The following is a 26,416-nucleotide window of genomic DNA, read 5'->3' as shown; positions in this document are numbered from 1 at the left end:
TTCATGAAATATTTAGCGTATTGTTGATTTCTTCTTCCCCTTCTCGCTCCCCTTTGAGATGAATTATGCATGCGCTATTCGTGTGATGATACGCTCGGCCAGCGTCGGTAACTAAATCCGTGCCTGCTCCCCCCTGCCCTCCCTTCAGCTAGGAGACTGAAGACAAACTGAGCCGGGTCTCCCAACCGCCCCTGAACAGAGGACACACACACATGCTCTTGGACAGACACATGCACTCTCACACATACATACACACGCACTAGCAGACATACACACTCACGGAAAAACACGCGTGTTCACAGACAAAACAAACAAAGATCCCCCATATAGCCTTAACAGACTGTTGGGGCAGGTGCTGTTAGCGAGCACCTATGAAGGCCGGCAACTGCACACGAGGTGGTGGGTGGCCAACACCACGCCTGTCCGCCTTTGTATCCCCAGTGGCGATGTTTACACATCACACCAGTTGACCTAGACGAGGCCCAGGACCGGTTCAGATAATCATCACTGGTGTCGGCCATGAGCGGGAATTAAACTCGGGTGGCCGCGTTCAAAGCGCAGCGCGCTAACCGTGCTAACCGCTGCACGGCCGTTCATGGACGCCCACTCATTCACGGATGCGCACACAGACGCACACGGTCACAGACACACACACACATTTACGGACAGAGAATTGCACGCACACACTCACATTCAGGGCCATCTGCACTGACGCACGACATCGTTTTGGATTCGCAACCGAGAAGAAAATGTCCTTTAAAGGTAATGCGCGTGGGCAAACACGTACGTACGTACGTGTGCTTTAACATTTATAGTCATGTTTGAACAACGTTTGGAAATGTACTTGGATTTAAATGTATACGGTGGAGTTCACTTTGAGAGCTTTTGTCGGCGTTTTGATGATACAGGTTACAACTCAGGTTCCTACAATGATATATTTTTGCGCTTTTATAAATATCTCCAATATAATTACGATAATGATGATACATTCTACAACATTCCCTCAATAAGGCCCATACAGATTTAATCAAGGAATATTTTCTGTCGCGATGTTGCATATCAGGTCCACGTGGACGGTAGGCAAGGAACGCCAAGCAAAACGCTTCCCCCCGCCAGGTGGCGATAGGTAGCATGACAGATCAGCCGGGGAATCCGTGGCAGTGCACAGAGATGCCACTATACAAACAAGACAAAGATCCCCCTTGTACAGTGCCGGATTAAGCGAGTGCGGGGCCTGTAGCATGATGTTATAAAGGGGCCCTAAATAAAAACACGCAAATATTAAAACACACAAATTTTTAACTTGCAAAGTAAAGTAATTGTATTTTTTCATTTGCTATACAGCCAGATAGTGTACGACAAATTGCGACCCTTAAACACTCAATCGTTCATAAAAGTTGAAGGCAGTATAGTATTATAGTAATCGAGCAAGTGCAGAATCGCTGAACCGGAATTGATAGCTTGAAAGCATTTAGCGCGGAGCTCTTGAAAGTGCGGGCCCGTAGCTACATATGTAGCTACTTTTGCTTTTATAGCCTCAACAGACTACATATACACACACGCGCGCGTGCGCACAGGCTCCCACGCACACATGCATTCATTTGCATAGTTAAGACAAAGACGAGACTAAGATCCCCCGTATCGCCTCAACAGACGTTTGCGGCCGGGGTTCTATTCACGAGCACCTCCCTGAAGGCCGCCATCACGCACGCTACAACACGCACACACGCAGGGCACACACACACACGCAGGGCACACACACACACAGGTACGTACCTACGTTGCCCGCATACGCGCACAATGCCAAACATGCGTCCAGTCACGCTCACGCATTATTTAGTCATTTCAAGCCGGCGACTTGTGGTATGGCTGCAAATGCGATTTTTTTAGGGGTCCACTTTGGTGGTCACCTCCATGGCGATGGTGAAACAGCTTTAAGGGGGTTGGGTGGATGGTGGGGGGGGTATAGGCTGCAAAGGGAACTCGAACGGAAGCCCCCTTTCACGTTCGTGTCTCGTACTCACCCTCCTGCCTGCACACTCGCGCCGACACACAAGACAACGACACACACAACAACGACACACACACAAGACAAAGACACACACATTCGAGATTTGAAGTTTTCGTGACTGCAAGGATCCATACTCTTTGGTTTTTTCGGTAAAGTCACGTAGGTAGCAAATATAAAATAAATTAAAAATGAAAACAAATAAATTAAATCACGTCGTTTCGGGCGCAACACAAGCGTCCTTCTTCAGGTGGGGACAACGTTACGAAAGCACACACGCTTAAGTGTGTCTCAGAGATGGCTGTGACGAGGGATTATATAATCGCGGGGCATTGAGGGAGGGGGGGGCATGGTGAGTGGGGGGGCGGGGTGTGGGCTGGGAGGCGAAGTTGTGAACATTGGGGGGTTCGCTGGGAAGTAATCGACTGGAGCCGAAACTGAGGCTTTGTGATGTAGATGGCGGAAGTAGATAAGCAAGCTGGATTGAGCCGCCTTTTGTTATGCTGCCGGGTGGGTAAATTCCAAACGCAGGCTAACAGCGTGTGGAGTTCAAACTGAGATGTTAAAAGGTAAAACAAACGTGTGGTAATGGTGATGGTAGTATGTGGATCTGGGGGTAACAGACTGGAAATATGGATATGTTTAGGAAAATAGTTTAACTTTGTTAACCGAGTTAAACTTTAGCTACCGTGCAGTTTACTGCTAGACAGCCAGTTTAGATTTATTTTCTTAAACATATCCATATTTCCAGTCTGTTACCCCCAGCTCCACACACTGAAGAAGGACGCTTGTGTTGCGCCCGAAACGTCGTGATTTAATTTATTTGTTTTCATTTTATAATTTATTTTATATTTGCTACCTACGTGACTACCGAAAAAACCAAAGAGTATAGACACACACTTACACGCGTGTGGGCAGCGCGCAGTTGCGTGACCGCACGCGTCACACACGCGTCACACACGCGGCTTGGCCACGCCCACTCGAGTGTTTCACAACGCGGCAGTATTTTAAGGGGACCTAAAGTTCCCTTATCTTTAACCGGTCAAGTAGGGCATGCAGAGCTCATGTGGACAAATAACGTTTTACGTATAAATGCAAGACATATACAAGCACAGTGTGTATAGATTATGGGGGTGGGAGCGAGGGGGGTTAAAACAAGTTTTTTTCCTAAGTATGATATTCTTAGAGGCGTGCATGTTGGCTAGGGATATAAAATTGCGGCTTATTGGTGAAGGAAAATGTTTAATTTTCGAGGAAACCGAGCAATATATCCCTAATCATTTTTTCGCCACCCCTCATGGAACACCGTCATCCACAGTTTTTGTTTTCCCCCGAACCCACTCTTGATTTTTTCGAAGGCTGGTTAAAACACGTTTACTAATCACGAACACATCTGTGGGAACACCATTTGGACCAAATATAGTGGTAAAGCAATCTAAGGAAAAACAAACTTCGTAACGGAATATAAACAAGTTATTTCATTTGCTCTGTCGTAACAATGACGAGGCAAAAGTGTGAACCGTTTACACAAAATAAAAATTTCCTCACGATAACCCTTGCTCTTTAGCAATTAAAACACCGTGGTGGTGGTGGATGGGGGGGGGGGTGATGGTGGGGTTGGGGGGGGGATGAACTTAGTAATCGGCCATGAATTTTGCTCCGCTCGACATGAACAGCTTATTGTAGTTATTTTTTGTAACTGCAAAAATGATGGTTATGTGCGAGACGGATACCGTATTCTCTCGATTACAACATGCTGGTTGTGGTGGAGGGAGGGTGGGGGAGACGGGGGAGTGCTTGTCATCCGGAAAATACGGCGAGTGATGCAGCTATTTATACAAATCACGCGTAATAATACAGCGGCAACAATAAACTTTGTCTACAGCGAGTGCATTTTGGCGCTCGAAACCGAGCGTACTCGGGAGTTTGTGGACCATTTCCTGGTTGGGCTTTTGAGGATGTGCGTGGTTTTTTTTTACGGAAAAAGAGGGGCTCTCTTCCTTCCCACGGTCATTTTGCGACGAATATCTACTTCCAGAGACAACTCGTATTTCATCTCGCTGCTTCCAACAGGGATCCGGACAGCGGCCGCGCTAAATAGAAGCTCGCAGACGCTACGTTTAGACGCACGCGCGCACGCACGCGAGCCTTTTCCAAGGGCCCGCTTTGCTCTGGCTTTGTCGGACACCATTTGGTGTGCTCTTTGGGTGAGATTTTATGGTTAAATATCGCGTGAGCTTATTCTGGTCTGTGTGGTACGCAGTCTAACTTATCTTGCTTTTGTGATTGGTGGTGGTGCTGCTGCTGCTGCTGTATCCTTTGGAATTTATATTGAGGTTTTTATCTCCCAGATTAATCTAAATGTAGTAAATGTGCATACCCAGTGCGTGTGCGCGCGTGGGTATACAGTATATGGTCTATAGCATCATGGGGGTGTGACGCGCAATGGCTAGTCGAGTCCGTTGCAGTGCCCATCTTTAAATTATCGAAGTTCAATTCCTGGTCACGAAACAACACCAATTTGCGATTTGGATTCTGAACCTGGTTTACTCTTAGATAAACTCAGCCTTAAATGAGTAAGCGGTGGTGTATCTTCGTTGGTACCAGGGATACTACAAGAGTCTTGTGCATTCGTGGCGTCGCATGCAAACCACATCATCGTTCCCACCTCAATAGGTGCTCGCTGCTTGCACTAGTCTATGCTGTTGCTGTGACACGTAGAATATATACATGCACACATTTGCATAAGTTAACACTTGGGATGGGTCGTATGATATAGCTGCAGTAAAGTACTCTGAATGTGACATCGCCCGTTAAGTGCTCTGAAAATATATATATACGGGCAAATAGCTCATGCTTTGTACATCTTAACATTCTTAACGGTACGCAGTATCCATAGATTTGTTTCTTTTGTAATCGGCTCAGCTTGTGAGGTGTGCGAAGGAGCGTGCACATATGCACATGTCTACACGCATCGGGGTGCTGTGGTGGTGGTGGCGATGGGCGAGGATATTCTTTGCTACGTTTTTTTTGTCGTCGAGACTCCACGGCGGCTCTTGGAGTGGGTGGCGCCGGTTTCTCTTTGCCTTATGAGCTGCTGAGCAGGAGACTCTTTGGTTTCGCGATGGCAACGCGCAAGCGGCGGGACCTTGGCGTGCGGACTTGACGCCAGAGCAGTCTCGCCTCGATCAATCCGAAGGGCCCTCGAGCTTTTGGCGATTTTTTTTCTCGGTTCCCCCCCCCCCCCGCCGTTAAATATTCGCTCTTTTTTTGCTGCTAACATTTCATATTGTGGAGGTGAAACAAAAACTGCAACATTCCACTGAATTGAATTTGGGTGGGAGTTGAGGGGAGAGGCGTGGGAGCGGGGTAGGGGGAAAGGGGTTAATTTTTTGTTTGCAGTTTTGTGATCGTAGTGGAAATTTACAAAAATAATACAAATAGCAAAAAAAAAATTAGCTGTTTTTTTTTTTTCAATAAGCATGCCAAAAAAAACCTGTCACTTGCTTGGGGCCTGCAGCATCAAGGGTGTCTCCTCCTCGGGGGAATGAAGTGTCATTGCCGTAATTCAAGGGGGCACTTTGGGGCGTAGGGCTCTCTTGCAGCTAGGTTCACACTGGACTGCGTGTAGTAATTGCCGATATCGCTCATAAAGGCACGCAGTAAAAGATATATGCAAAGGTCTGGGATTCTCAGCACTGGTGCGGCTGCCCTTCACTTGGTGCGAGTTGATGGTATGAAAGCTGAGCTGTCGTGTTCCCCGGTGATAAAAATTACATTGCAATGCAGCAGACGTTCTCTCGCATGTGAGAAAGTGTCCCCCCTGGTGTGCAGGTAAAAGATCAACTTGAAGGGATTCAGAAATAGGTCTGCAGGCCATTCTCCAACACCACGTTGAAATCCTGTGAGAGTTAAATCGTTTTTTCGTCTCGGTTACACGACGCATGACCAGCATTGTGATTTACATTTTGGATAAAGAGTGAATATAAAAACAATAATTTTCATTATGCACTACTCGCGTAGATGCAGCTAGGAGCGACCAAGTCTAACGGCCGCCTGCTTGCCGCTTGCACATTCTGCGCAACTGAAACGCGCTTCCAAATCCTCGGGGGTGAGGGGGGGTGAGGGGGGAGGTTCGTCGCTCCGTCGTCGCTCCAAGGGACCAGCCCCGCGACCCCCTCCGCCCCCCCGAGCGTCAAGCCGCAAGCCACCAGAGTAGTCGGTTGTCTGTTCCACACGCGGCAGCTCGGATTGAGCCGAGATAGGTGCGACTTGAACTCGTGACCTCACCCAACGCTGCGCACTGCAGTCCAGTGGGAATTCTGCAAAGCCCCTCAAGGATTTCCCCGACCCCCCCCCCCCCCCCTTAGCTGTACGCGGTCGCCCTCGCAGCAGCGCAGCATGGTCCGCTTTAACGAAACACGTTTTTGTTGCACGGGAACTCCTCTGAGTTGACGAGACGAGCCCAGAACTCTCTCTCTCTTTGTAGTCACGGCACTCGCGTTAATTAGCACTGGAGCTGTAAAGTTTCACTATCGTCGTGACTTTGTGTGTTTTACAAATATTGCGAAGATTGCTAGCTGTTACTCAAATGAGAATCTGTCGTGCAACAATGGGAATTGACTACTTGTAATACAGTTGTTATTAATAATGATTATTATTAGTTCGTTATTTGGATGCTGTGCGTTCAGCTGTGTATAGCCTATAACCTGGGCACCGATTAGTTCGATTTTGGATTGAGAGGAGCACTTGCCCCACCCTCTCTCGTTCACCCACCTGCACACACGCACACGATCCCTGTCACCAATTCCCTTGGCTTGATAATCTGGCGGTGCATTGCCTGCATTTGAGTGGTTTGATCCAGCCGTGAGTTGCTGGGTAAGGTTGAAGACGGCAGGGGGGTTACGTAGGGCATTTTAATCAGTGTCGTCACTGGTGTCAAGAGAATGTTCTGTCCGAATATTTGTTCTCACAGGGACGAATATTACATTCTCCTGAGGGATATTGGTATTCAGGATTTATTTTTTCGTTCCCACTGGCAAATATTTGTACCCACCTCATTTCGTAAGACGATCAAGTCTATCGATGCATCTTCAATTAAAACCAGAATTTCACGACAATTTTCCAAATATTTGTGAAACCGTTGCTCAGAATGTATTCTGATCATTTTACTTTTTTGATCCATCCGTTGGTCCTAGCTTTATCTTAACCAATGTATAGCGCCCAACTCCTGAAACTAGTTCATAATTAACCCTTAATTCTACCCTGGAACCATTGGTCCTAACCCCGAATTCTAACCCTAACCCCTAAACACGAATCACAAACCCCAGGCCCTAGCTCATAACACTTTCACCCAGCTGATAATCCTAACCGCTCGCCATAACCCAGGAAAAACAAGTAGGGGGAACAACTGTTTGCTGGTGGGAACAAATGTCCATTCCCTTGGATGAACTCGACATAACTCCGGTGTGTGAATTGAGCCCTCACTGGCACCGCACCGCCCCTCTGCCCAGCGGATTGCGTCTCCTGTGCAGATTGGATGTAATAATACAAAATGATTGTTCGCGCACGCGTTGATCGGGATAGGTGTCTCTGTACATACCTACTTACCACTTTGGGATCCGGTGAATATGTTATTATTGTTATACTAATTATACATGTGATTTAATGGTCAATAAACTTATTGGGAAAATGTCCAGATTGTTATCGCCCCGTGATTTAATGCTCGAGTGTTTGTTTGTCCTTACCTAGGTAAGCCGTTGGTGTAAAGTTAATATTCCTATAGTATTTGAAAAGAATATAAACATTGCAATCTCGACCAATGGCGCAGCCAGGATTTTCAGGTAAGGGGGGCAATCCCTCCAGAAATGAAAAATGATAGAGGAGTTGTTAGTAAGTAAGGAGTTAGTAACTAAGGAGTTATTAGTAAGTAAGGGCTTGTCCCTTGCTTTTTATTCGACGCGTGTGCGGCGATGGCGCAGCCATCGATCGAGGGTCGAATTCGAACCGAGTTGTGTGATCGGCATCGCGCTCGCTGAAGGTGTTTGCCTTTAGGGAAGTCGTGTACTGTGTACGCAACTGAGCACAATTCTGAGTCACTTATAACTGCTTTGCCGTTACTTATTGCCAGTTATGAGCTCAGACTACTGTCCTATCATCTCAGAGTCCCTGACACGTAATAATATGCTACACAGTGGCAGTGGGGGTCGCAAAATGCCGATTTATTACTAATAAACCGCAATGATCCGATCGAAATGAGGGATTTTCAATCGGATCATTGGGAGTGGCACGTATCCAGCAGCATCGAGTAACACATCCGCAATCCAGCAACCAGGAGATGGGAGTTGTATATGTATGTTCAACTTCTTCCGCACCCAAACGTGCTAATCTGAGTTCGCGGTTTACACAAATATCGCCGCGCTATTGATGCACTCACCAGGCACGCAGCCACCATTTACGAGAGTTTTAACCCAGAAGTACGGTGCGCATGAAGTTCGACATCTAGTACATATTCTTGGTGCTTTCGGTAAAGCCACGTAAATGTAAAACTAAATATAACAAATAAAATAAAAATAAAAATTGCGCAGCCCTTTCCCCCGCCCACTCACTTTGGAAGCCCTTATAAGCAGCTACATTTGGGGGCTTGCCCCCACTTTTCTCTCCTCCTGATGAAGACCGCTTGTGTTGCGATCGAAACGTCGTGGGTTTTTTGCTTTTATTATTTTCAATTTTTTATTTTATCTTATTATTTTTATTTTATTTTCATTTTTTTTCTATTTACGTGACCTTACCGAAAGTACCAAGAATATGAATTCCTGCAGTCACGAAAGTTTTAAGTCTCGATATAGAGTACATAACAAAGCAGCCTTCGCTTAGGACCAGAATTTCAAGCACAACAAAGTTGGCAGTCTTAGCCCAACCATACCACTCGCTGCAGAACATCAGTCTTTCACTTAATGTGGCTTTTTTTCTGGTTATATATTTTGTTTTCCCTTTGCAGGACAGTGCCTCAAGCGTGTATGTTTATTGGAAAAAGGAAGTCACTCTGGAAAACGCGTTCTCAAGTCATTTCTTTGCATTTCTGACTCAGGATGGTGCACTGCCCATTGTAAAAAGAAATCTTCATCTTGTTCGATGCCAGTATAGCACAACTGAATTGCACATGCAAATAGTTTGTTTATATATAAATAAAAAGATGACTACTAAGAGAGTGTTATTGTTACGTATATGTATCAGTCGGTGGCGGATAATTGTTTCAACGCTGTGGGCACACATGACATTGTTTTCTCCGAGACCAAGGTGCTCTGCAAACCCTCGGGCCACCATCAGAGATTTGTTCATGAAGCCATCCAGATATACAAACACAGACACAACTTTAATCGAGAAGATGGATTCAGATTGAGCAATCATTGGAAGGACGTGATAGACCGCGCCAAGTTTTAACTGCTGTGATTCTCACTCACCCACCCGTGTCGTCTTGTTGCCCGATTACTAATTCGAGCTCCTTGCTAATATCTCCAGCCCCACCCGTCCCTGCACGCCACAAACCCTCCCCCTTGTGCCAGCCCCCACCCTTCCCTGCCCCCCCCTCTCCCTTGTGAACTCCTACAGCCACGACTCGACAAAACTCCCCCCCCCCCCTTTCCCCCCCCCCCTCACGTGCCTATATGAAGCCACAACAGCAGATCATTTCTCACCTGAAGACGCACGCTTGTGTTGCGACCGAGACGTCGTGTTTCCTTTCATTTTTTGTGTGTAGCCAACCGTGCTAATCAGAGGCACTGTGTGATTTAGCATTCTTGATCTGAGGTAAATTGTCTATCATACTCAATCATGACAGGACGTCAAGGTAGACATGCAAGTAAAATAGGTCAATTGTTTAACATCAAACGTTATAGTAGGTCACATTACCAGGGTTAATTCCTATTTTGTATTGGTATGGAGTGCAATGAACGATTAGGGCATTATATAAAATAAATAAAAAAGCTAGCTGCTCTTGCCATGAAGTGACAATGTTTGTTGTGTATAAGGCTTGGGTATTACGAGTCACTTTCCAATTTTCATCTGGTAAATGACGACACTCACTGGTTGGCTTTGTCCATTCATTGACCTGGCCACACATGAGCCCATTACGACGATGCCTATCACACCGCGGGTTTCAGCCCTGTCTTTGCACGCCACCTGGCGTTCGCCACCGATAATTCCACAACAGTCTCCGCATATTCTTTGGTTCTTTCGGTAAAGTCACGGAGATAAAATAAAAAAAATAAAGTGAATTAAAAAAACCACGAACGTAGAGTGTAATCGGAGTGAGTGTCCTGTCACAATCTTGCGGTGAGGCTCGTGAAGAACGCTACTGGGCAGCAGTTGGAGGCAGTCGCCCTCCAACAACAACGGCGTTGGCAAAGGAACGACGCTCGCAACCACGAGCGGAGCGCCGGGCGGATAAATAGCAGAAAGTTGGCACAGTAGGGGACAGCTGGTGCATCTGCCAGTCATCTCGGTCGGTCAACCCATGCCCCCTGGGTCTGTCCCGTGACCTCCCGTCAGCAAGCCTTCGCCACTTCACGTGGTGACCTCAGGGCACCTGGCCTGGCACAGACGCCGTGGTGACGTCGCTTCCACTTAGTGGCGAATGGCGGCTACAAAAGTGAGCCTCATTTTTGTTATCGCATTTGGCAGTTATGCACAAGCACAAATAATAAAAACTAAACTCGTAAAAAGCTGACCGGAAGAGGAAAATATAGTTGACATTTCAAGCAGTGTCCTGCATAAAAGAACGGTCTCTGCAATTAAAATCCATTGCATAACAATGCAGATGTGTATTGCGATGAAAGACCATTGCCTGAAATGTTGCCTGTTGTGTAATCTTTCCACTTGAGGGCAGTGCTATTGATGTTTTTTTTGGAAATTAAGGTCTGGATTTCAAGAAATAGGACTGAACAGCATTTGGAGCAATCAGTACTGGACAGACATTCAGGACCTGCTCAAGTCAGATGCGCTTTGCATGTTGAATTTATAATTGACCTCTGAAACTAAACTATCTAATTTACCAGGTAAAGTCCACGGAACGTTTAGCTCTTCTTGTTCAAACTTGACCTGACCACACGTGATAGATCATCATCGAAGTGGCTGATCGTAATCTGGGAATTTATAGTCGCCAAATAATCTGAATGCACGTTTCTAAATGTGGAGGTGCAAGACCTGGATAAAAATCCACGCGACCACAGGTTGAAAATGCGAACTCCTAATATACAGGGGAGTCAGGGTCGTGATTGAATCCACGACCTCCTGCATAACAGGTGAGGGAGATGATATCTCGCCAGCGCGGCACTTTGAGGCTTGGTGCTGGGAAATGGTGAATCCCAGGTCGTGTAATATTGCATTGATCACGAGGCTGAGTTGTGGAAGTTGTCCAAAAAGAGGCTAGCATGAGACCAAAATAGAGGAGGCGACAAGAGGAGCCACGATCTTCCAGGATACTTTGTTAATTTTGTTCACTCCGGGTAAATGACGTCACGCGATTTTGGACGATTTTTGACCCCCCCCCCCTCGTCTCACGGCGTCACTAAAAGTCAGACCCCCCTCCCCTTAAATATGACGTCACAAAGGTCTGCCCCCCCCCCCCCACAAAAATATCAAACATGCTTCAAATCGCTTTAAACTATTGTCATCGTAGAGCGTATTTAATGTGGCGCTGCACTCTGATGTTGTAGGAGAAAACATTTATAAAAAAAAAAGTATATTTAATTAAGTAGAACGTGTTGTCTATATTTATTTAAAGTTGCGCATTTTGATGTGACATCACACTTCTCAACCTCCCCCCCCCCCTCGTTACACATCGTCACAAATGTCTGACCCCCCCCCCCCCCAGGTGCGTGACGGCATTTATGGACGGCCCCTAAGGCCCATTGAGCTAGAAAGCTCTATTGTTCAAAAGCGATCAAAGGGGGTGGGCAAAGAGATATACATGGATACAATAAAAATATGTGACCAGAAATCAGGGTGGCATGATATAATTGAAAACTTTAAATATAACAGCGAATAATTTGAAAAGGGCTACAAATTGAGACATTCAGCATTGTAGACATTGTAGCAGGGCGTTGACTGGATCAAAATCAATAATGATAAGTTTGTTGAGTCAGATAAGACCCATTAGGTCAAAGGTAGCTCCATTGAGCCGGTCTCTTTTCAATCTCCCTTTTAAAAAGCACACTACAAATGAAGGAAATCCAAGGCTCATTTACACTATGAAGACTCACATAACCACATATTTAGTTTAGATAAGCAAAGCAATGTAGTTTTAAACGAATTGCAATTGGTGGTGTGCGCGATGGTTGTGTGCAAAAAACACTTGTAAATAGTGATGATGGTTACCAAACGTCATGAAGAACAGCACTAGAATCACATACCTGTCAACCCATATGGTTTACCCGTATTCTTGTCCAGGGAAATTGAGTTTTCAGGTCCATATGGCGTACAGCCGTTTCAATACGGGCAACAACAAAACTCATACATCCAAATAAAAAAAAGTCGTGGGACAGCATCAGCATGCAAGATCACAGACAGTAGCATAAGTAGCATAATTGACACCAATAATCAAAATTAATACATTAAAATTATTTAGTAAAATATTTTGGTCTATTTATTTGTGTTTCTCCCTTGTGAGGGGACTTTGTAGGATGAACGTTGACATTTATAAGGGCACGGGGTGACTAATAAGGTCTGAATTGGTCTGTGGTAACGTAGGCACTGATTAGGGGTTGACAGGTATGGGGTCCATATTCTATCTACGTGGCTTTACCGAAAGACGACCCAAAGAATATGAATTCCTGCAGTTACGAAAGCTTTAAGTCAAAGAATGGGATCATTATGTATAGGTATACATTGCACTCCGATTGTAGGTAGTAGCATTTCGGATACTATCTATTAGGAAATGAAACCCGGCTTATTTATGCAGCGATTCATTCACAACCAAAACAACATGCTCAGTCGGCGTTAAAATACTCCACCGACGTTGTGGAGACGGCGTGCGTGACACAGAGAGTCATGAAGTAAAACAAGGCCCTCCGATTGGTGCTTAACGGGCCTGAAAGGGGATTTGGTTAGAGGCAGGGAATTGAAGGCATTGGAGGAGAAGTACAACATGGAAAGAGTGGGAAAGCGATGATGATTGAAAGGGATGACGGTTGGAATCCGTTAAAAAAAATTGAACGCGATTGGCTGGAGGGAAAGCAGAAGGTCAAGGAACCTTAGGGAAATGGGCTTGAGGGATGTATCAATGGGAAGCGAGAGAGTTCGGGAGGCTTGGCGCAAAGGGAATCTTTGAAGGCAATGTCTCGTGATGGAAGTAATAAAGACTCCTGTTATTGAAGACTACTGTGTCGGGTGTCAGTACACGAATATTAAAACCTAAAACGCATCAGGGCTCTATAGTCACCCATACGTAACGGCGGCCATACAGCATAGAAAACCCAATCTCTGTTGCGAACTGCAAAGAAGCAGTGTTGTCTTCGTGAACATAACCGTATATAGGTGCATCCCCATGAAATTTGTCGAGAAGAGCTGCCATGCACTTGTGCAGGAGTCCCTTTCTGCGGTAGTCCGGTTTTACATATCCAAATGCCATTGATCCGTTTAAGTGGGTGAGCAGCCAGGCGACCGGATTTCCAGAACCGTCCAGCACAGAGCTATTGGGCAATCCTTTCGATATGCAAGCCTGGATTAAGCTAAGACCGTCAGGCTCGCCTCTGTGCGTCCACGAGTTCCACACCAATTCAACGTGGCTTGTATTCAATGTAGACATTTCCAGATCCAATTCAGACTTTCGAATTCTGCAAAACAGTAAAAACAATACATGCACAAGTGACTGACTGTCATGTCTTGAATTCACGGCTATGGTTACCACTGCTGAGGCACAAAACACTATAAAACTAAACTATTTTTATTTTACCAGGTAAGGCCCACTTTTGTGAGAGCTTATATATAATAGCTCAACAATGTGCAAACTTATATCATCCAAATAATCTAAACACATTTCTAAATCATTAGACCTTTTCTAGTACCAAAATATAATAATAGGTTTTCCCATTTTTTCATGCATATATTATCAGAGTGTGTGTCTTGTTTGCATTTTGACCACAAGTATTGTGGTTAATACACACATGATTCCTTGTAAAAAGATTTCAGTTTTGTTGTCAGAAAAAAGGGGGAAAACCCTATTGTTACATTTCTAAATGAGGAGGGAAAACCAGAGGACCTGGAGAAAAATCCCTGCAACCACAGGGAGAACATGCAAACTTCAAATATACAGGCGTCAGGGTCGAGGTCGAACTCACGACTTCATGTGTACCAGGCAAGGTAGTTAACATCTCGCTACCATGGCGCCCCTGGACATATCATGGGAAGAATATCTCACATGTCACAAGGGGGCAAAACTACATGTACGATGTTTTATACAAATTACAAAAAAATGCCTTTTTAATGTCCAGCAAGACTTATGGATTTCCCAAGAAAGCTACCTCAAAAAAGAGGATAGAGACTGGGAAAACCAGGGAATGTGGAAACCCACATTCCCTGGTACACCATAGAGCTGGATGTATCTCCGACCATCATCACATAACTATTGAACTGAAACATGTGCACCAAGCTCTCAAGGCGAATGGATATTCGGACTACACAATCCATAAAGCTATCACCCAACTGTAGGGAAAGAGCCATCTGAGGACCCAATCAAAACCTCACCTTGCCATACATAGCAGGGGTCACCAAAAATATTTCCCAAATCATGAGCAAACACAAGATCCAGGTTCGATTTAACAAAGTGCATCAAATTCGTGATCTGATCCCATCTGTGAAGGACACGATTCCTGACATGCAATATCCTTGCGTCTACAAACGAAGCTGTATCTGCGGCAGCAGTTACTTTGGGGAAACGAAGTGACACGTCTCGGACCGTGTTCGTGAGCATAAGTCAAATTTCAAACATGGGAGGACCAACACTTCAGCCGTGGCGGATCATTGTTTAAATGCGTTTGGCTCACACGAAATTGATTTCTCTAAGACGAAGGTACTTTGCAAGCCCACTGGCTATCAACAAAGATTCGTTCATGAAGCCATCCATATAAACAGACACAGACACCATTTCAACCGAGAGGATGGGTACAAACTTAGTAATTATTGGACGGATGTCATCAACCAGTTTAAGTCATAACTTGGCTGTGACGTTTCCATCTTGTCACCTTCCGATGTTAGTTTTATTTCACTAACGATGGGATAAGCAATTCCAGTTCCTGCGGTGTCACCCCTTGCGTTGGGCGTACCACAAGTTGTTTTTTTCTCCATGCGTCTCCCCTTCTCTTGTTTTCTCCGATTTCACATTAAAAGAACCATCTCCGCTCGTGCTAGCCCCAGGGCACTCGTGCCCCGCCCACTTTGTCCTGGTACCAGGACGCTTTGGCTACGCCCATTTTAAACCTTTAAAGCAGCTTCCCCACTTTTTTCCCACCTGATGACGGTCGCTTGTGTTGCGATCGAAACGTCGTGGTTTTTTAATTATTATTTTTGAACCCATCTACGTGGCTTTACCGAAAGACCCCAAAAATATAATTAATTACGATTTTGACTTCCGTTTAAAAGAGACCCCGGGGTCCCGCCATAATGTTCAAATGTAGCACGGCGTGCCTTGTACCTGAGTGTGGCAGGCTCATTCGTTGTGGCCATGTAGTAGTAGTCCGATTGCCGGGATACACGGACATCTTTTTTGGCCGCCATATCATTGATACATTCTTGAAAATCGGCGTCTACACCTGTTACACACAAAACGTTCAACTCAACGAAACATGGCAGTGTAACGGTCGAGGAGTTCTCCAGACAAAGATACATATAAACATACCAGGTGTGCCACGTATTACTTTAGATAATTTAACAATGGCAAGAAATGGTAGCTGACTTGCTATGGTATTTAAAAAATAATTACGAATATACATGCCAGATTATCTATTGACTGTGGTTTTAATGTGGTTCTTCCCAGTTTGCTTTTCAATAATAAAAAATATTGACACTGTACGTCAATAACACGGCCTTGAAAGGAAAATATATAATAATTTCTAGCGTTGACCTTTTTTTAAAGCACATAGGCCAGAGTGGGTGAGAATTGGAGACTACATGTTACACCATGGGGCCTTCTAAGAATATGAACAGTATAAATTGGCACATAAATACAACAATCAAAAATGTACGACTACATACACCAATTTGTATTTAAAGCTTAAATTATTCAACGTTGCTGCCACATTGAATTATAGTTAAAATAAGTGCATTATCTACTCACTCAGATTCCTCAGCATAATCCAGTCCGCTTATACAGTAATACCTCGTTATGCTTATATTCAATAAACAAAGTTTCAGTATCACACACTTTGGATTTTTTTTACCATTATTTTACACAGAAAGCTGAAAATGAAGTAAAATAATAAACGCACTCAAATGTATAAATACATAATAAATTGAGCGATCTACAGTACAAAATGAATAAGAATAAAATAGTTTATTCACTATGTTTCTTTAATTTGTCAGTTTTTTATTTTAATACTGTACAATATAAAATAATTATTTTCAATATAAATTGTCTTTGTTTTACAATATCAGTGGCAATGTATGCAGTGTTTATGGTATGAAATGGTCAGTTATGAAGGTTTCGGACACAACCTCATTGCACTAATGTTAGAAGTTATTCAACGTAGGAAGTTCAATATACGAAGCTCCACGCAGACATTTCACCTTCCAGCATGAAGGGTTTCTTCCATTCCACAACATTCCACAGGTTAGCAAAGCTGCTTGGGTTGGATGCAAATGTGGAATATTTGGGCAATGAGAGCTTTTCACCAGCCTTAAAAAGGGAAGATTGCAACATGACACAAAGTATTAGTCAAACTTAAAAAGAAACTAGTCAATAAAACACTAACATCTAAATGTTTTGAGCTCAAAGAAAGTCGCTGCAATGCAATTGGTATAGATACGTTCACCCATTATTTGCATGCATATTTGGTGAAAGCCTTAAGGAAATCATTTGTGATAGCCCTCTGCTCACGAGAGCGAACATTGTGGATTGTTATAAGGCAGTGATTCTCAAAGTGTGGTTCCCTGTACCACTGGTGGTCCATGACGATCCTCCAGTGATCCGCGGGCTATGAATCAAACACACCTTGATCCGAAAACAATGACGTTTACACCTCTTGTTTCGGACGTAGAATTTATATTTTACCCATAATTTATTTGAAAATGAAGTTAGGTAAACTCACAAATTAAACTACCGTAAACCCAAGATCTAAATAGCACCCATAAAAATAATACCTGCGTTTTAATATTTTGTATTTATGTTCCGGTAATACGAATAATTCAGTATGACTGTTTTTTTTTATAGAGAGAAGTGAATGCGTCTTGTCACTATGGGTGGGGAAGCTGGGTGGTCCGCGGTCTACGGGCCAAACAAATTTGAGAAACACCACTTTCAGGTGATGTGTTCTACCCAAGCCAACTTACTTTTCATAGCAATCAACATCATGCCTCTTAACTCGTGCACGCTCTCAATTCCTTGTGTTCCTCCATCTCAGTGTAATGTAAGGCAGTGGGGTTCTCAAGCGGGGGTAGGCGGACCCCTGGGGATACGTGGCAATGTCCCAGGGGGTGCGTAAGGTGATTTATGAATGTGTGAAATTATATCATACATGAGAGCCATTGGTGAATAATCGTGTATGAATCTATAAATATAAAATAGCTACGATTTGTTTTATCCATATGGCAACCTAGAACGATATAAAATACCTTTCTAAACTCATTGATCGTAAACAATGTGCTTTCCAAGAGTAACCACTGAGTGTGAACAAATTTCGTCTCGCATGGAGAGCCTTTGTTTTTTTTAATTCACTTGCAAGCTACCAGCTAGTTAGGATACCTCACAAAATGGACAATTGGTTAAAATATTGATGTACGTTTATTTCTCAGAGCCATGTGGGGTCAGGCAAGGTGGCACTCTTCAACAAGGCGTAAAGTATCCAAAAAAGGTTAAGAACCACTGATTTAAAGCATCCATTTCCGTGCCCTGTTGGAGTAACTAAATTGTGAACTTCACAAGCAGGAATGGTTTAAAAACAGAACAATAAAAACCTCTCAGATCACTCGCCAAAATACTGGGCATGCAACTCTCATGAATCACCATCATCCATTTCAAATGACCTTGACATGTCCAAGAGGCTTGTGAGGGCCTTGTAGACCTCAGTGGCTGTGCAAGATAGGGGCACCCATACTAGTCGGGTACTTGGCAAGAGACGGGACAAAATGTGGTGCCTTCAACCCCCCCTGACCCCATACATATAACTCACCTGGTACGTTGGCTGCACAATTACAGCCTGAAAGTTCGGCCAAGAGTCCACGTAAACGTCCATTGGCCCCGACATGCCGTCTAGTCCATAGTACAACCACCCATACGTCGGCAGGCACACAATACTGTAGTTCATTCATTTTTGCAGTTTAGAGATTAAGATGATGGGAGCTGATGACAATGGATGTATGCATGCACGTTGAACTTCTTTCACATCATACATAGCCAACCATGCTAAATCAGAGGTGTGTGTGGAAGGACAACAAACCAAACACAAAAAGCAGTTCTAAAGAAATGAGTGTTCAATCTAGATTATTTAAAAGCGCATAGCTCCAGTGGCTTCCTAATGTTGGAAGGAAGAGCATTCCAGACGGCCGCAGAAGCGCACCTGAAAGCGCGCAATGCGGTGACCGTCTGTGTTAGATGGCCAGCCAGAAGCCGCTGCGAGGATCACCGAAGTTCGCTTCGTGGTTTATGCTCCTCCACGGAGCAGGATGGACATAACATATTAGAACAATGGATGAAGAGAACTTAAACAATAATGAAACGTTAGGGTAACGGATATTTGATGACCTTGATGAAGATTACGATTCTGAACGTATGATGAAGACTCTGATAAGAGATAGGTAAAGTTGAGCGAGGTGAAAGGAGGATGGTGTATTACGGAGATGATAATGACGCTTCTTCACTCAGGAAGGCCTCACCGAGTCCAAGACTATATCAGGGGGAATCTTGACTTAAAACTTTCGTGACTGCAGGAATTCATATTCTTTGGGTCTTTCGGTAAAGCCACGTAGATAGAACAATAATAAAAATATCACGACGTTTCGATCGCAACAGAAGCAATCATCATCAGGTGAAAAAATATAGCGGGAAAGCTACTGAGGCAGGAACATTTTTTTAGCGGGACAGCTGCTGAGGCAGGATGTTATAAAAGTTTGAGATTGGTGTAGCCCAAGGGTCATAAGCGAAGTGGGCGGGGCTAGAGCTAAAATTTGCATGTAAATGTAAGATCGGAGAGCTGAGCTACCTCCACGACGAAGAAGCTGTGAATGTGGCCATTGTATTGTGAGAGATTAGCATGTCAATGTAAGAAAAACGAGAGCCACCACCACATCGAGGAAAACGAGCAATGGTGGCTGTGTTAGTGAGACATTTAGCCTGTTAATATAAAGACATTTAACCTGGTAAAGTAACTCAGAGAGTCCAAAATAACTGCTAACATCGGCAGATAAGATGGAAACATCACAGCCAGTTATGATTTAAACTGGTTAATAACGTCCTTCCAATGATTGCTCATTTTATACCCATCTTTTCGGTTCAAATTGTCCTGTGTTTATATATCTGGATGGCTTCATGCACGAATTTTGCTGATAGACAGTGGATTTGCAGAGTACCTTCATCTTGGAAAAATAAATGTTGTGTGTGCCCACAGCGTTAATACAATGATCAACCACGGCCGAGGTATTGGTCCTACCATGTTTCAGATCTGCTTTATGTTTACGAACACGGTCCGAGACATGTCACTTAGTTTCCCCAATGTAACTACTGCCACAGACACAGCTTCGTTTGTAGACACCGGGGTATTGCATGTCAGGGATCACATCTTTCACAGATGGGATCAGATCACGAATTTTATGTACTGTGTTGAATCGAACCTGGATCTTGTGTTTACCCATGATTTTGGAAATCTTTTTGGTAACCCCAGCTATGTATGGCAAGGTGATGGTTTTGATTGGTCCTGAGATGGTTCTTTCCCAGCGGTTGGGGTGACAGCTTTACGGATTGTGTAGTCTGAATATCCATTCATCTTGATGGCTTGGTGTACGTGCTACAGTTCACTGGCTAGGTGGTGATGGTCGGAAATACATCGAGCTCTATGGTGTAGAGTTTGATTAGGGAATTCTTCTGGGATGGATGGTGGTGGGAGTCAGGTTTTAGGTAGGCATCCATATGGGTGGCTTTCTTGTAGACAGTGTGCCATTGAGCCAACTGGTCTTTTTTTGATTAACACATTCAAGAATGGTAGCTTGCCATCCTTTTCAACCTCCATGGTGAATTTGATGGCTGGGTGTATGGAATTGATGTGGTTGAAGAATTGGTCCAGAGTTGGTAGGCCATGTGACCATATGACGAACGTGTCATCTACATACTACTTCCAAAAGGAAGGACGTAGGGTGGGATGCCTGGATGGCATCTGTCTCAATTTTCCATGAAATATTGGCTACAACTGCAAATAAGGGAGAACCCATTGGGGTACCTTCAACTTGTTTGTAGAATTTTACAATGTATTTGGTGCACTGCCCTCTGCTGTCAATAACGTGCCTCTGCAGCATCCTACAGCACCTGTGTCATGCGTGTTGATGGCCCATCCAAGCACTATCCGGTGCTCAAACGCTGCTTAGCTTCGAAGAGCTGATGAGATCGGGTGCATTCAGGATGCTTTGGTCAGAGGCAATCAAACAGAGTTCCAGTTAATATCAAGTGGTGCTGCTGAGTTCGCTCACCTCGGCTGAGTGAGGAAGGCTGCGAGACAAGGCCACCATCAGCTCCCTCAAGTGCTGCCTGCTGCGCAGAATGATCATTCTGTTGTCTGTGAGACCACGGTCAGCGGATGGAACACACACATGTACGTAGCAACACAATTAGCAGTTACTGGTTACAGATTTTGGATATACATTCTTGACCAAAGGCACTCCACCAACTCACTATGACAAAACAAATAAAAAAAGCACTCGTGTTCGAATCAATCTTTGGAAGAACGTAATCAAACAGGTGGGGTGTTGACTGTTGTGTTGGCCGACTCTCTGTGTTGTATTGCATTATATTTCCAAGTTTTCTATGTTTGTTTTCTCATTCGTTTGTACCTGATGATGGTTGCTTGTGTTGCAATCGAAACGTCGTATTCTATTATTATTTCATTTAATTTCAATGTGACTTTATCGAAAGAACCATTTATGAGTTACGAAACTGTTTGTGTGTCGTCTGCGGCTTTCGCAAAACTCCCAAAAACTCCCAAACAATTCCTATTTAATTCCTCATGCCAACCCATCGATATATCGAAACCGCGATCGGGAAAGTCGCGATGCAGAAGGGTCGACTGTGTATCTTTTTTCTTTTGTTTTATTTTAAACATAAATGAATATGCAACGGAAAACAATATTAGGGGTCAATTAATTGGGGGGGGGGGGTGTGGGGGTCACAAGATATCTGAACCACCCTGTGGAGTCATAACCATTCAGCCTTGCGATCAATTAACACAGAAGCACGATGAATACACACTTGAGGTATATTCATGTCAGAGCCCCCCCCCTCCTAATGTTTAGCGGGCGTTGTGCGTCCGGCTCCGTGGTACAATGCCAAAATAGAATAACAACCCACGTACATCTCGGTGAGATTTAAAAACTAAATTTCTTACGGTTACGAGTGGAGTGCTGTGAAGATGCCGATTGCAATTCGGCTATTGTGGATCGCGTTATTCCGAACGTGTGTGGAGGTAGTGTATAGCAAACGTGTGGTGCACCTTCGTACGTGCAGGGCTCACAAGTGACGTCATCACAGATATTCTATTTTAAGGACGAAACAGGAGGATTTCTCCACAAATCTGGCTGTCCGCCTGATGAAGCGAGTTGTAATTACTGGCCAAACGTCGTACTCAGATTGTAAATGTTGTGGATTTGCTGTCCAACACACCGGTTAGTTCTGTACTAGTAACGAATTGCCATGTTCTGTTTACTTGACAAACCTTACTAATTGGCTGTGTCGGGTGGTGGCGGGTTTAAAGAAACATTTATATTTACGCGATCTAACCCCAAAAAGAAACCTGTATGATGGATATAATGATTCAACAGACAAGACGACGAGCTGGCCCTACTGTCCACATTCTTTGATATGTCTCGCATGTGGCGGACTAATGACACCGTTCAAACCACACGCTGCAAAACAAATGTTCGTTGCTGTCTGCGGCCCGTGTTGGACTCACCTGTGGTGATGATGAAGATGATGGATCGCTCGCTACCTACGGAGTCGTGCACTCCTCAACGTTCATAGCAGCACACGGGAAACCGCTGCTCGTACAGGAATCGCCTTGGGTAAGCCAGGTGCGGCATGTGAATGGAGGCCGCGCCTCAGCAGCGTGTAGATTATTCAGTCTGTCCGGTCATTGCCTCCGCCAGATTTGTTTTGCGTGTGCATACCAGTGAAACTGATGAGTTTAATCAGGCAAATAGCCCGATGAAGCTGGTTGCAATCAGATACCGTGCCAACCCATACGGTTTACCCCGTATTATTGTACATGGAAATTGAGTTTTCAGGTCCATACTGCGTACAGCCGTTTCAATACGGGCAAAAAATGTTGTCTATTTGTTTGTGTTTCTACCTTGCGATGGGATTTTATAGGATGAACGTTGAGATTTATAAGGGGCACGGGGTGACCAATAAGGTCTGAATTGGTCTGTAATCAGGTAGGGCACTGATAAGGGGTTGACAGGTAGGCAATCACCAGCGAAGCGTCGTAGTCAAAATTGTTAATGGAGTGGATATACTCTCCAACACGCAGGTGTGCTGAAGTAGTAACCAATCGGCACGTTTCGTTTACGTGAAAAACCTTCCTCTTTTGGCTGTGCTTGGGGTAGTGGTGGGTTAACGACACATTTTCATTGACGTGGTCTAACCCAGAAAAAACCCTTCATATTATGAAGAGTATTGCTCGCGAAAGCCTACTACTACTACGTGTTAAATACTACGTCTCTACTACTACGTGTTACTGGTAGTAACCTCCTGGTTAAACCAGCCCACAGGGAATTATTTCGTTTGTCCGTCGTGCAGGGGAGGAGCTGGGTGGGGAGAGAGGGGCTGGATGGAGAGGGGCTGAGTGGGGAGGTTGCGGAGGGGCTGGGTGGGGAGGGGAGGGTGGGGAGGGGCTGGGTGGGGAGGGGAGGGTGGGGAGGGGCTGAGTGGGGAGGGGAGAGTGGGGAGGGTGGGGAGGGGCTGAGTGGGGAGGGTGCGGAGGGGCTGAGTGGGGAGGGTGCGGAGGGCTGGGTGGGGAGGGTGGGGCTGGGTGGGGGGTGGGGAGGGTGGGGCTGGGTGGGCCGCTTAACCTACTCACGCCGGCTTGTGCCCGACCTCACAGTCGGGCATATTTGCGCAATACACCACGCCGCCGTTGACACTTGCCATTGACCGAGCAACCCAAAGTTACTACCAGCTCCCTCCGCAGGAATGTGTTAAATACTACGTGTCTACTACTACTACGTGTTAAACCCTCGAGGTTGAGTTGTCGAACTCGGAGCGCGGTGTCCCACGGTGTAAGCATCGCAGAGGTTTGAGAGGAGGAGAGAGCGAGCGAGCTGCAGGAGAGTTTGGAGCTCGCAAAAATTCGATCCTCTGGTTGAACCGTGAGTTCATCCAGGGACTTGGGTACCTAACGAGGACCGCGACGTTGAACGTTGATCCATTGCTGCTGTATTCACAGTCGCTCGTGATAGTCCAGACCATTGCACCCGGGCTTTCATTTTAGATGGCGTGAAGCGAGATGCCCAGGCCAACGCACAAGATGATCAATTTCCACTAACGTTGCGTATAGCAAGCAGTCGAACCGAGGTCACTGGGATTGGGGGGGGGGGGGTGCAATAAGCACTATATGACTACACTCTTTGGTTCGTTTGGTAAAGTCACGTAGGTAAAATAAATAAATAATAAATCACGACGTTTCGATCGCAACACAAGCAATCATCATCAGGTAGAAAGATACAGCAGTAGAACTGCTGAACAAGAAAGGACTGTTGCAACAAGAGGTTATATGTGGGTTTGAGGTGGGTGTCACCCAAGGGTAAGTAGGCGGGGTCAGAAATGGAAAGGAGTCCCGTTGCCGTGCGCACGCACAACAGATGCTCCAAGGATTGGCATGCTAAAGTCAACACGGGACTAGATAATAAGGCGTAAATACAAAATGTTAATTTCTTTAAAGTAACGAATTAATTGATTAATTGACGCCGATTTTGATACAAGCATGCATTGTCACCAGATCTGAGTACGTGTGCAAAATGTGGATTGATTGGACAACGGGAAATGGACGACATTTTGATTACAAGATTTGACCCATACAAACAGAGGAATCAAGTTAAGTAAAACCATTGAAAAACTGTTGAATAAAACCGTTGAAAAAACAAGTTAACGCTGGACAATTACTTTGATCATCAGTAACCACGATCTATATCCACTGCCAAATGAAGGTCTCCCCAAGTCAAAAGTATCTCTCAGAGTCCTTGTCATGCAGAAATCCATCGACCACCTGCACACGGGACAATTACATCGCTGCCACCCCACGGGAGACATCCCCTCGGGCGTGTTCCCTTCTTTGTATGTATGAACAGTACAGGAGTCCACGCACAGGGACTCTTCTACTTACGAACGAGTTAGGTCCACGCACAGGGACTCTTCTACTTACGAACGAGTTAGGTCCACGCACAGGGACTCTTCTACTTACGAACGAGTTAGGTCCACGCACAGGGACTCTTCTACTTACGAACGAGTTAGGTCCATGTAGAGGGACTCTTCTACTTACGAACGAGTTAGGTCCATGTACAGGGACTCTTCTACTTACAAACACGATATGTCGATTTGCATGGACTCTTCTACTTACGAACACGTTAGTTCCGTGTCAGGGACTCGAGTTAGGTCCATGTGTAGTGACTGACTCAGAGACACTATGAGTAGGAGGCACTCTGTTTATTAAACGGCCTTAACAGTTGACACTTGGTAATTACGGTTCCAGTCAGGACAGCTGGTAGACTGCCTGACTGGCGACGCCGAGACGGTGAAGACGGAGACGGCGGTGAAGACTCCAGCAGCACGACGGGGACCCCCCCCCCCCCCACTCCACACGACAGCCCCGAGGTCCCTTCCCGGGGCCCCTCTTATACTGCCAGCGTTGCCTGGCTCCGCCCCCGGCCACGCCCCCTTCTGAAACCTACTAGCGGGTTCTCGATGTGCCCCTTCAGTGACCTTTCCCCTACATCCCTCTCTGGTCTATCACGTGACCTGCTGTCAGTCAGGGCTGCTGTAAGCTGCAGATCCCCTTCCCTGCCAGCAGCCAGCGCTATGCTACGTGACCAATTCAATGTCACTACACTTGTGTCGTGAGTCACTTCGGAGGCACTAGAAGTAGAAGGCACTCACATTTATTCCAGCCATCACAGGCACAGGGGACAACTACATAACTGGTCATGATAGCTGGCACACTGCCTGACCAACAACGCCGAGGAGGTGAAGACGAAGACGTAGCATGATGGGTTCCATTCCAGACGACAGCCCTGACTCAGCGTCGGGACCTTCCTTTTATGCCCCCCAGCGTGGCCTGGCTCCGCGCTCGGCCGCGCCCCCTTCTGGAACCTACCAGAAGGTTCTGGGCTATACCCCACGTGTCCCCTCTGTCACCTTTGCCGTACATCCCTTACCCCGGCCTATCATGTCCCCTGCTAGCCGACCGAGCTGCTACGTTCTCAGATGCCCCTTCTCTGCCAGCAACCAGCGATACACACCTAAGTGACCCATTCTATGTCACTACACATGTATAGGGACTCCTCTACTTACGAACGAGTTACGTTCCAGAGGACTGTTCGTAAGGAGATTTGTTCATAAGTCCAACTTTACTCCAGTCGATTCCAAACATATGTAGTGGGTTCAATTTAGGTGCACACTTCTTGGGAGGCAACACTAATTTATTAGAACAGTAAGTATTATAACACTGTACATTACACATAGAGTGGTGACCACCGACCTACTCTAGCTAACACACACTTCTCTAACTCTCAGCTACTCTAGCGTGACCCAGCCAGGTGGGCTACTGGCAGGTCCGCTGACTGGAGGCTTGACTCTTCTTGGCGTCTTCACGATGCATCTTCATTCTTGGCACGGGCAGCCCCGAACCTCGTGAGGAGGCTGCTTATATGGGGCTCGGCGTGCCCGGGCCCCACCCCGGCCACGCCTCCCTTCGAGAACCCTCTCGAAGCCCCCCCCTGCTGTCC

The 26,416-nt window shown here is 45.5% G+C and overlaps 2 protein-coding genes across 4 annotated transcripts in view; one reads left to right on the top strand and one right to left on the bottom strand.

The window, feature by feature from the left end:
- Positions 1-7,704, top strand: part of LOC144946406 (calcium/calmodulin-dependent protein kinase type II delta chain-like) — a 96,397-nt gene extending 88,693 nt beyond the window's left edge. For 2 of the 3 annotated variants that reach the window (XM_078875207.1, XM_078875206.1), the window contains one exon: positions 149-7,704. In XM_078875207.1, coding sequence (XP_078731333.1) covers positions 149-152 — 4 coding nt within the window. In that variant the 3' untranslated portion in view covers positions 153-7,704. The remainder of the gene's footprint in view (positions 1-148) is intronic. The other variant, XM_078875205.1, reaches the window with a different exon arrangement.
- Positions 7,705-13,430: 5,726 nt separating this feature from the next.
- Positions 13,431-20,974, bottom strand: LOC144946567 (glycine N-acyltransferase-like). The gene is made up of 5 exons (XM_078875580.1): positions 20,898-20,974; positions 18,391-18,499; positions 16,790-16,898; positions 15,699-15,816; positions 13,431-13,842 (listed from the first exon to the last, which is right to left on the bottom strand). Exons 1-5 carry the CDS (start codon positions 20,972-20,974, stop codon positions 13,431-13,433), a joined length of 825 nt encoding a protein of 274 aa, XP_078731706.1.
- Between the last annotated feature and the right edge of the window lie 5,442 nt (positions 20,975-26,416).

Source organism: Lampetra fluviatilis, chromosome 41 (genome assembly GCF_964198595.1).
Source record: "Lampetra fluviatilis chromosome 41, kcLamFluv1.1, whole genome shotgun sequence".
Taxonomy (NCBI): Eukaryota; Metazoa; Chordata; class Hyperoartia; order Petromyzontiformes; family Petromyzontidae; genus Lampetra; species Lampetra fluviatilis.
Note: the sequence above shows the minus strand (reverse complement) of the source record. Positions and strands in the feature narration are given on the sequence as shown.